We start from the raw sequence: 12,918 nt of genomic DNA on the forward strand, positions 1-12,918 counted from the left end.
TATTAAATCTGTATCCAATACATTAGGGGAAAAAACTACCAGGGCAACAAAAACATGAATTAGGGAACCTGCTCTGAATTTGTGATTTGTCATATAATGTTAAGTAAGAATGTATGGTAGTTTGAACTTATTCATTTCATTGGTCTACAAAGTCTCTTCATAAATTACTCACAAGACAGTTCATTGTCTCACATTAAGAATTTTTAGATGTATTGGAGATTGTCGATTTATTGTTATATTGTAAATCCAGATTCTTTCTTCTCTTAATTCCTGACCGCATATTGTCTTGTATGCTATTTTATTGAATCTTCAAAAATCTTGCATTAATTTATGACTCCCTATATACATAGAATTCTTCACTAAAATTCCAGTTTCAAAAGTTATCCTAAATATTTGTGATCATCCCATCTCTCTACATACCACTAAGATTTAGGCAATATGTTGGGGTTTTTTTTATTGTTGTTGTTTTGCTTCACTGGCTTCATCAACACTGAAATTGGTTATTTTATCACTACTCTTTTTAAAAATAACTTATTCACATTACACCCTCATTGTAATCCACTTACTCTTATCTTCCTGTTCCAACTCTCTCTCTCACTTTTTATGTCAATGGAAAATAGTATTTTGTCAACCAAGCATGCTGGTTCATACCTGTAATTCCAACACTTGAGGAGACAGAGGGAGGTGGTTCTTTGTGAGTTTAACGCCAACCTTCTCTATAGAGTGAGTTCCAGGATAGCCAGGGCTACAAGAAAACCATGTCTTGTAAAAGCAGAAACCCAAAACAAAACAGCAATGAGAACAACAACAACAAAACTCAAACCAAAAACTTCAAAAACAAAACAAAAACATTTTATCACCTCACTGTAGAATTTTAAGATACACACACACACACAAACACACACACACACACACACACACACACACACACACACACACACACACACACACACACCCTCTACTTAGTTAAAAATATATATAGTAGGAGATGAGAATTGTCCTACTTATGCAATGAGCAAGGTACTCAGGACTTTTAAGCAAGAAAATAATGAGTAATGGATTCTCAGGGCTGGACTGAGTTACTTTGTAGCACTTTGCCTCAAAACAACTTTAGGCAAATCTACATGAGTACAGAACCTGAAATATAATGTTAATAAAATAATTTTATTAAAATAATCAAAGTATTCTTTGTAACTAATTAACTTCAATACTTAAATTACAGCTGGTATTACTACATGGAATATATCAACTAAGCCACTGTTTATAACACTAAAAGTAGAAATAAAAACACTTATACACACACACACACTATATATATATACTAACTGTTCTTAATTTTATCACTAAGATTCACTTTTGAACTCCGAAGACAACTGTTTTCTTATCCAGAACTTTGAGCTAATTCACTTGAAGTTCCCCAGGGCTTTCATTTGCTATCAGAGAGAATTGGGCTGATCTTACCAGTATCTCAGTTTGTGGCTATTGTGGCATAAATCAGGATGATTGAAAAATACAGAGGAAAGTGTACAAATGTCCTTCCATCTCCATCCCTTATATTCATAGAAGTTATTTTAAAAAATCCTTCTTACTTTGTCAAATTATAATTAAATTGCTATTTAAATACAATACAAGAATTTATGAAATTTGAAAATTTTATTATAAAATTTATCAAACTAAATGTTCTAAATGGAATTTTTTAAAGCTCCCAGGAGTCATAATTATTTTTTCAAGACTTATTTTTTCTAATGCTGTACAATCACTTCATTTTTCCTTCATTTTTTATATTTTCTTTTAATTATGATTTTAATATGATTTCTCACAAAATGTTGTTTTCCAATATTTTCCACTACTTTATTTTCCTTGAAATTGTAGTTTCTTAATATCTGAAATTCATTGTATATTTTACTTTGCTATGTGTACATTCACATGTATGTTGACCCTCCTATACCTGAATTAATCAAATTTCATGTTGTCACACTTATAGTTAACATTTAATTTTAAAGCCTTTATATCAGTAATAGCAATAAATAAATGGTTCAAACAAAAAAGGGTCTTGCTGGGAAGGAAGGACATAGGACTCAGCATCTGAATATGTATTATGTAATCAAATGAGTCAACATCAGTCTTTCAACTCACATTTATATCTATCATCCCTTGATTTCTAAGGATTTTCATATACCTTCTTGAAGATTCAAAATGTGGAAGCAATTCATCAAAAGTAAGATTTTCTTGATTCCATTCGAATTTATGTCATTTTTCTTATTAATAAACATTAACATTTTTCAAAATGAAAATGTTTTCAGTTCTTCAAATAAAAACATGAACTAAATCTTGTAAAGTGAGATTAAGTAAAGGAGGTAGCCATCAAATTAATTTGAAAGAAACATACAAACGTATTGAAGAATATACTGGCTTTTAATGAGTACTAAAGTGGCATATTTATTATGAACCAACTCATTGACCTTGGGGACACATACCCTAGAGAATCTGCATCAGGACTGACTTGGACTACAAATATTTAATCAGAAGAAACTTCATCTTTTCTTTTTAGAATACGTCCCTTTCCTGGTAATTACTGTGTTCCACTTTAGGTCTCACACACAGAGGTTATCTCAGCAAGGTTTATACTTCAGAAAAGTATTAAATAAATGATTGTATGACACATCTAATTCAATACACCATGACTTGTTATACTAGCTAAGGTTTCTATGCTCAGGGGATTGTCCCATATTATGTATGTATGGGAACATACTAACTGAGAAAATTAATGGTTTATAATAAAATGTGTGGAGGCGGGAATGTGTATGTACATTTTAGGGTGCAATAAGATGTAAATTTAATCTTTTTTAAATGTTTACACTTAGGAAATTCTTAATTATAAAGAAAACTTTAAGAGAGATTATAGCTCTTGAGTGCATGTGACCTTTGCAAGTATATTTGCCCGATAAATTCAACAAAGACAATTAAAGTATATTTTTCAGAAGGTGTGAAATGCTATTAATCATAGAAAAATGGGGAAATAAATCTGTGCATGAAATTTATGGTTTACTACTACAAGTATAAATGGAGAAAAGAGATAATAATGCAGACACATTAGAACATATTTTTGAAAAGATATTTTATGACCCAAGAGGCTACAGTGTTACTCTAGAAGCATATACAATTCTAATTATAATTGCTTTTATTTATTTTAAAGTAAATGTTGAAAGGATTTTTGCAAGAAGATAAGAATGCCAAATTGTGTTAAAAAGAAATGGTAAGAAGTGGGATTTAAATATGAACAAGAGAAGATAAAAGTTTGATAATGTGATCAAAACATATTATACATGAGTCAAAGTATATAAACCCAATTCTATGTAAAATGCATGCTAATAAAACACTAAATACAAGTAGCTTCATTTCAAAACTTGATACTGAAATACATAGCTAACTTTTACATAGTACAATGCCCAGCAGCTGATAGAAACAGAGACAAAACACACAGCCAAATATTGGACAGAGCTCAGGGAGTCCCATATAAGAACTGGGGGAAAGATTGAGCGAGCCATAGGTGTCATGGACTCCACAAGAAGACATACAAAGTCAACTAACCTGGAGGTCATGGGGGCTCAGGAAGACTGAACCACCAACTAAAGATGATTCAGGGACTTGTCCTATGTCCCCTGCACATATGTAGCAGATGCACAGCTTCGTCCTCATGTGGGTCCCCCAACAACTGTAGCAGGAGTTCCATTCTGGATCCTGTTCCCCTAACTGGGCTGCTTTGTCTAGACTCAGTGGGAGAGGATGCACCTAGTCCTGCAGTGACTTATGCTTCAGGATGGGTTTGTAGCCAGGAGGCACCTCCCCTTTCTCTGAGGACAAGAGGGAAGAGTGAGGGGAGGGGCAGGTGAGGGGGCTTGCAATCAGGATATAAAGTGAATAAACAAATAAAACTTAAAATAAAATAAAAAGTACGACACATCCTTAATTATTCCTATATTATATCTGAATTTTAAGAATCTTATCGTATATTCCCAAACATACATTAATTAATATATTTTGTTGAAACAGTACAATAACAATTTTATTTTTGCCTTTGGAAATTTTCATGTCTATCTACATACTGATATTTGGGCATTTTCGACCGTTCAATCTACTCTCATCACCTGCCCATCTCTATTCTAATTTGCTTTTCTATAGTGTTTAAAACACCACCACCAAACAACTTGGTTAGGGAAAGGGTCAAGCTTACACTTCTACTTCATAGCCCATCACTCAAGGACATCAAGACTTGAACTCAAGCAGTAACCTGCAGACAAAGAGTCAAGTGGACGCTAAAGAGAAATGCTGCTTACTTAATTGACAGCCTGACCTAACCCACTGTGTACTGGGCCCTGCAACATCAACCAGGAGATGCTGCTTGGCCAGTCTAGTGAAACCAATTCTTCTAGGGAGGTTTCCTCTCCAAAGGTGACTAATGGTCTCTTCCGTGTGTCTAGTTGACAAAATCTAACCAGCACTGCTGCTGAAAACCTTCTCAGTAAACCAACTCCTACTTTAAGTTCTCACTTGCTGAGCATAATTACCTCTGCTTGCATGGGTATGCCTAAACTAGATTTTAGTGGATCATGGGCATGTTAGCAGTTACACTGCTGAAGGAAATGACATACTTTCATTAGTTTCCCAAAATTGTCCATAACATACCTCCCTCATAAATAATGAAAGAGTTAAGGTTCAGGTCTTGTGCTGGTCTCCCACAAATAACCAGAGATGCAGTGTGTTCATAAGTAAAAATTCAATGTTATGTCCCAAAGGAATAGTTTCACAGCATTCTCTCTAAGTCTCTCACTCTGCCTTCTTTCCATCTCTTCTTCCTCAATGTGCCTTGAGCTTCAGGAGGGAAGGTGTTATGTTTAGTGATTAAACACTCCACAGTGACAAACATCCTCTCCATTTAAATAAAGACTCAGGTTCTGCAATGACTGTTGCCAACTACACAGACTCTTCACTGTTAATCACAGAGAGAAGAACTAATCTATGGGCATGAAGACAGGTGGTCAGAAGAGAATAGAACATAATGTCTCTGTAGTCAAAACAACAGGGCTGAAATCTGTGGTTTATAACCTGGCCAACCACAGGCTTCAGATATGGTTTACAGTATTCAGCATGAGTTCCCTTCTGTGAAGCAGGATTTAAATACAAAGGGAACATGCTTGGTTAACCTCATATAAACCGTGTTTGTGCCGTACTAGCGTGCATATCTTATGATTAACATCATTGTACTACTTCATACGGTTCCCAGGTATGTAGGAGTGCTGATGACCACTCTCCTAGTCAGCTTAGATAGAGCTTTCCAGCATTCTGAACTCTAACCAGCAATGTAGAAAGTGCTAATAAAAGATTGTTCACTTTCTCATTGTCCTATAATCTACAGCTGTGGTATCTTTAGCAATAGCATCCTAAGATGGATTTCTGGTGGAAACTGATAGGTGTACTATTGAGGTGGTCCTCCATGACCACCAATTCTGAGAGGGGAGTTCCACATGATCCTGAGATTTGCATTTAATAACGATTGTCTTCTGACAGTCTTGTTATTTAGGCATGTGGATATGATTTTATACATCTTTTTTCACTAAATCAAAGATTTTTATTAATGTCCTAAAAACATATTAAATGGAATATTTCCATAGAAAATTTCTGGCATTCTTAGTTTGGTAAACCCCAGCTCCACACTTTGCTTCCCCAAACCATTCCATCTTTCTAGTCTGATATTCCTTCTTGCTACTTTCATGCCATATATGTTATGCTCTCCCCACTACCATTAAGCCTCTTTCATCTCGCCTTTTCTAGTTACTTATTTTTCATGTCTTAGCCTTGACAGGCACTCCGATTTTTAAAACTAGTCTGCACATTGGAAGAAAGAAGAGACCTGCCTACACTAGAGAATACATACTAGTTATTCATCTGGCAGCAATGATTTCTTGTAATATGCGTTTCTTATTTCCACCAACTTTTTTCTATTCACAATACTAGTTATATTTGCAGATGAGTGAAATTCTGTTGTATATATTTAACACAGTTTCCTTATCTTTAAATGGACTGTTGGACATCTAGAGATGCTCCATACTCTGCCTCGTTGAGCTAGAGAAGCAATGAGAATGGACGAGTTAAGCTTTCTGTAGGGGGATATAGGGTATTCAGACTACACTCACAAGTGGCATATCTGGCTCATAAAAAGTTATATTTTTAACATTACCTCAAAATTCCACACTGAAATCTGCAAAATTGCATATATGTTCTTCAGTACTGAATAAGTGTTCCTTTTCCCCAGTATTCACATAAGCATTGATTGTCATTTGGTTTTTGAATTAATGATTTGGGCTGGAGTGAGACGGAATCTAAGAATTTTTCATCTTTATTTGATATGTAAGAGTGTTGAATATGTTGAAAAATTACTAATCAGTATCTCCTATGGCCTTTTGATAACTCGCCACTGGGATATTTGTTTCAATTCATTTTATATTCTAAATATTAATACTCTGATACGGATACATTAGTCACAGACTAATGTTAGGGCTTTAAGTGTGGATCCATCTGTCAACAGAGGACAACAGGCAGTGAGGGACACAGCTATCTTAATTCATTACTGTGGAGTGGTCTCAAAACCATTTAATATTTTCTTTTGTTTGTAATAATAGACCTTAATATGGGGTATATGAATGATATTTAATTTAATAGATTGAAATAATATAAAATATAATGAAATTCAGTAGAATTAGTTGGTAAACGTAATATCAGTAGCAAATGCAGAAAATCTGATGGAAAGGTTTAACATTCAATAAGAACAATCCAAAGATGAAAGCATTCAAATATATGTCAATCACTTAAAATTTTTGGTAAAATATTTGAACATTCTCAATTCTATGTTATATACTACAAAGTTATGATATTATCAATAAAGCATTAACTTTTAAAAAGAAAATATTTTATTAACATCAAATCAGTAGTATGTTCTTCTAAAAAACATTTTGAGTGTAATTTTACATATGGCTTTCTTGATTGCTCTCTAACTGTTCTTACTGTATATAGTTTAATATAAACAAGTAAAGTTCATATGCAAAAAGAAAGTTACCAAGGTTAATGATTTACTTATTCTATTCACAGTTGATGATTCAGAAATCTTCAAGTTGTGGGTAATATGTGCATGATTTACTTTGAGTGCCAAAATGACAACTTATAAAAATCTAATAAGAAATTGGAGTATGCTTTTAGAATCAATCTAATTAATGTGAATCTGCATCCAACAAACGCCTATAGGCAAAGGATTCGATGAAGACAGAAAACTGGAAAAAATTTTATTAAAAGTGCATCATTATAATGTGCAAGCATCCCAAAGGATAACATTGGAAATAGCTCAGTAATCTTAGTACTTATGGATTATTTCTCTATTAACATTCTATATTGTTAGTGACTGTTCATTTTCCTCAGTGATTGAGAGATGCATGTGTGTGTGTGTGTGTGTGTGTGTGTGTGTGTGTGTGTGTGTGTGTGTTATATCAGCATGCTGAGTGTTATATTCTACTGGGGTAGAAGTATTCTATATTTTCCAAAATACTTATTATGAACTATCCAAATAAAAATTTCAGTAAGAAAGTATAGAGCTAAAGCTCCATTGAAATATTGGCATATACATTATAAGTATATTTATGAAAAAAAGTATATTTATGAAAAAAAGCATGACTGTTAGCAAATAATCAAACAAGCATAAACTGTACTGTGAAATTTAATTTGCCCATGCTAGATTCCACTCTCTGTAAGAGGGAAAGAAGCTGGATATAGTGGTGAATCCTTTTAATCCCAATAGCTGCAAAGCTATCAGGGTATAATGATATGCTATCCCAACTGGAAAAAGCGAAACAATGCTGCAAATTTCTCTTATGTATGTTCCAACCAAATATATAAATCCAATGCAGAAGTAATACATGAACTGTTAAATATAAAAACTTGTCAATAGTCAGCAATTCCTCTTTAATAGCTCTCAGGATAAACCATCAAATAAATTTTCTAAAACAACTTACACAAATCATCTAATATCCCGCATAAATTTTGATATATAAATTATACTAAAATATTCCTCAGCACTAAAGCATTTTAAGAAACTACTGCATGAAATATTTAATTCAATTAATAGTAGTATGAGTCTATAATAATATTTACAATTTACTAGCATGAAAGTACATACTGGATTGAACTGTCACTGAAATGTTTTATTAAAAAAATAAGTCATAGGCAAAGGGAGTAAGGGGTAAATGGGAGGGAGGGAGGAATGGGAGGATACCGGGATGGGATATCAATTGAGATGTAATATGAATAAATTAATAAAATATATTTTTAAAAAGAAAATAAGAAATGGGTCTGTTTATCTTTCAGAAAGAAATGTACTACTCTGAAATATATACATAATTGCTCAGGAACAGCATTTTACTATGAGAGATGAGAGCTTAGTAGCTTCCTAACTGCATCTTTCACATCCTTGTTCCTGAGGCTGTATATCATGGGGTTCAGCATGGGTATGAAGACTGCATAGAAGACCGAGGCCACCTTGACAAGAAGCCAAGAACTTTTGGTGGTGGGAACACAGTAGAGACAAATGATAATGCTATGGAATATGGTGATGGTAGTGAGATGGGAGGCACAGGTGGAGAAGACTTTGTAGCGTCCCCCAGTGGCAGGCATTTTCATGACAGTGACGACAATGAAAACATAAGAAGTGAGAATGATCATCAGACTGCTTAGTTCATTGAAAGTAGCAACAATGAAGATGACCTTCTGACTAATGTAGGGGTCAGAGCAGGATACTGCAACAATGGCATCGTGCTCACACACAAAGTTGTTTATGAACTTGGTCCCACAGAAGAACAACGTCAACATAAAGTGGACTAATACATAAGAACAGATTACAGCCCATGAGTATGATGCAGCTACAAGAGACCAACAGAGCTTCTGAGACATTGCTACTGTGTAGAGGAGAGGGTTGCATACTGCCACAAACCTGTCATAGGCCATCACTGCCAACATGAAGGTTTCTGTCCCCACAAATACGCATATGAAAAAGAACTGCATGATACAGCCTGTGAAGGAGATTCTTCTGTCTTCCACAATCAAGTTTTCTAAGAGCTTTGGTGTCACAACAGTGGAGTAACAGAAATCCACAAAGGAGAGGTGACTAAGAAAAAAGTACATGGGAGTGTGGAGCTTGGGGTTGAGCCTGATGATGGCAATCATGCCCAGGTTCCCAAGCACAGTGACTGTGTATGTGGTGAGGAACAGGAAGAAGAGGGGCATCTGGAGGTGTGGGTATTCTGAGAAGCCCACGAGGATGAAGGTCACTGCAGAAGTCTGGTTTTCTTTAATGCTATGGAGAAAGAAAGTGGGATCTGATCAGTCAAATTCACAAATAATATCTATAGTAGAGTATAGTAAGAAATAAATATTTTACATTTTAATGGGTACTATAAAATAAGACTAAAAAAACAGATTCCTTTTTCAACATTATATGTGTATGTGAGAGTGTGTGTGTGTATAAATATAATATTCCATAAAGTTTGAAAAGATAAATAAGGCAAAAATACAGAATTCATAATTCATCAAGGCATATTTCAAATGAAAGGGGACACTCAAACTATAGACAGGTGGAGTCCTGAAAATTGCCTCTCTGACCATAAGCATAACTTTGAAAGTATATAAGCTGTTATTCTGTAATAAATAAATATTGACATTTTCTGTATCTTTTGTACTTTTATGCCATCCCCATTAATCAAAACTTAAAGTAAAACATGGAAGTTTTACCCTTGTAGTTAGAATCACAAGTCGGTATCCAGACTGTACTACAGGAGAAGGTGTCACAAAAAGTAGTAATTTGGCTTCACTGTTTCTATTTACTTACCTTATAAATGTTTTTCACCCTTAAGTAGCATAATCACAAAACTTTTTATAAATTTACATTGTTACAATGTCTAAAATATTTTATAAGCTTTAAACTGATTTGATTGTTAAGAGTTTGTTCTCTGATGAATGTTATGCTATTCATGATAATGTGATCAGAGAAAGTGTATTTTGGCTTGCAGTGCAGAAAGTTTAAAATCAATAGTAAATGTAAAGCTTTCCACTTTAATTACAACATACTTAGGATATAAATAACAGAGATAAAATTTAAAAAGACCAAAAAACATTTTAGTATTTGAAAAATGTTTAAAGTATTGGACCAGATAATTGTCAAAACAGAGAACTCCTAAAAATGATGCTTGGTACTTCTAAGTGTAATATGTCATTTCTTCAAAAGTAAAAATATGATTTAGTAGGGGTGGAGAGATGGCTCAGAGGCTAAGTACACTCCTTTTCCAGAGGCCTTGTGTTCGATTCCCTGTAACCACATGATGGCTCACAACCATCTATAACCAGATCTAATGCCCTCTTCTGGCTCACAGGTGTGCATGCAGGCAGGGCACTGTATACATAATAAATAAATACATCTTGAAAAAAAAGATGATTTACTTACATGAAATTTTAAAATGAAATGGGTCTGGAGAAATACCTAAGTGGTTAAAACTCTGTCTTCTTTTTAGAGCACCCAATCTCACTTCTCAGCACCTATGATTGGAAGTTCCGAATTTCCCATTGCTTCAGCTCCAAATGAGAAGGCAGCCTCCTCTGCCATCCATATCACCCTCACTTGTGACATACATTCATGAAGACACAAGTATAAATATGTATGAAATAAAATTCAATATTAAAAAATAAAATAAATCTTAATGTGAATTTTTTAGGAACTTAAAGTGTGTAAAATACAGTATGATACACAAGATGTGCACAGTTTAGGTAGTATACATCTACATCTGTGTAATCATATCCACATGTTTACACACTGAGGAATAAAATAGAAAAAAGTTTTCTCACCAACCATGGGGTAGATGCCGAGGATATTATTTGGACACTAAGTCAAAGAACATAACATTTTCTGTTGGATCTCCTACATTATCCTTTCACAGAATAACAAAGGCCTCAGACTTAGAGAAACAATATTGGAAAAGAACACAAGCAATTCGTGAACAGTTGTCTGCAACAGTTATCTATTCTCAACACTGGCCCTACATTCTTGCCTCATTTTATAGGCACACCAGTACTACTTACAACATTCCATCAAATGCTACTCTCATCATTAATAAAAGTAAAAATGTATATGGCTTCTCAAGATTCTAAAAAAGTGGACTGATGACTGCTGAGCCCTGAACATAATATTGATAGCACATCCTAGAAGGATAAGGAAACCTTATGAAAGAAAAAATTGAAAGACTGTAAGAGCCACACTACTAGGTAAAAAGCAACTTACCTGGGCATGGCACAGCTATGGAGAGCACACAGTTGTTTATGCTGGTTGTGTAAAGTCCTGTGCTGTTAGTACTCATAGACAAGATAATGGTTCATAGAGCTCAACTCCTTGCAGAATTATAAGCTGCTGCTAGATTCTTGAGCAAAAGTAATCACTTGCTCAGTTTCATACCAAAAAATAGCTTCAGGACCGGGTTCATTGTTACAAATTCATGGACATAAGTAATGACTTAAGGGACTGGAGAGATGGCTCAGAGGTTAAGAGCACTGTCTGCTTTTCAAAGATCCTGAGTTCAATTCCCAGCAACCACATGGTAGCTCACAACCATCTGTAATAAGAGCTGGTGTCCCCTTCTGAAATGCAAGTGGACATTTGGGTAAACACTGTATACATAATAAATAAATAAATCTTTTTCAGGAAGAAAAAAGAGTGAAATAATATAGGAAGGAAAAAAAACATACAAAAAAATTTAAAAATCTTGGAACGTCAAGCAGAAACTTGTGCAAAAAGGTTAGATGACAGAGATGAAACTGTGGTCAGAAAGGATGAGTGATAAGAATAATCAGAATGCACCGTACATGTATGGTACTGTCAAAGAACAACTTTAACCAGTAAAAATAGTTCATGTGATATTTTGAGGGTAATGTGCATATGCACGTTAGCCTGACTTTACAGATTCCAAATGCTTTAGGAATAAATCATGAAAGCTACATTATTGTGATTCTTAAAAGCACCATGCTCTACACAATCTTTTTAATTCCTTGACTATTTGTATATCTGTTATAATTAACACATTTAACTGAAAGTGTTTAGTTTTCTCTTGCATCTCAATATCCTCTTGCATTATTGAACCACTTTCTGAGGAAGGTATTGCCCAATGTATTTATGCTCTTCATATATAGTCAACAAAACAGACATTATCTCTCCAGTCCCACAAATTATTGATTTTTGTATCTTTTATTCTTTCTGAATACAGATTGTATGTAGATCAACATGACCTTCAATTAATTATATAACCACACCTGGCACTAAACCTAGGACTCAATTAAGAATGGATTTATAATCCTTATTTTCCACCCTCAACCTTCCAGTTTCTGAGAATATCAGACTATGCTAGCATTCAATACTTGAAAATATAATTTTCAAAGAACACTGTTGGTCTCAGTTACCTGCAATGATATCTTGAATTATATGGGTTTTGCTAATATTTTTTTGATTGGTGCACAGAAAATATCCCCTAGAAAGCCATGAGGGAATCATCCTATAGTGGTAAGGATTCACCTTTCATGAAGAGAACTGGATTTAAAGTAGTTGGGATCTACAAGCCTGTTTTCTCCTTGTAAAGAATACTGAAGTCCTTATTTGCCCATCCAAATGAAATAACAGAATTGATTCCACTCACCTAAATACAGAAGGCCCTGGGTGATGCATTTACTTAATAATTCTGTTAGGATTAGTGAGCTACAAAATCTTCTTGCTTACTAGATAATAAATAGAATTAGTCCTGGAAGAATTTTCATCATCAAAATATTTAGTGAGTGTTTTAA

At 34.2% G+C, this 12,918-nt stretch overlaps 1 protein-coding gene across 1 annotated transcript; it reads right to left on the reverse strand.

The window, feature by feature from the left end:
- Positions 1 to 8,466: 8,466 nt before the first annotated feature.
- On the reverse strand, positions 8,467 to 10,699 carry LOC311607380 (olfactory receptor 5D13-like; the record flags this gene model as incomplete). The annotated part of the gene is made up of 2 exons (XM_084799031.1): positions 8,467 to 9,397; positions 10,623 to 10,699. The coding sequence occupies 2 exons, from the start codon at positions 10,697 to 10,699 to the stop codon at positions 8,467 to 8,469; spliced, it is 1,008 nt and encodes a 335-aa protein (XP_084655157.1).
- Between the last annotated feature and the right edge of the window lie 2,219 nt (positions 10,700 to 12,918).

This window comes from Acomys minous (genome assembly GCF_964271855.1).
Source record: "Acomys minous genome assembly, chromosome: 10".
NCBI lineage: Eukaryota > Metazoa > Chordata > Mammalia > Rodentia > Muridae > Acomys > Acomys minous.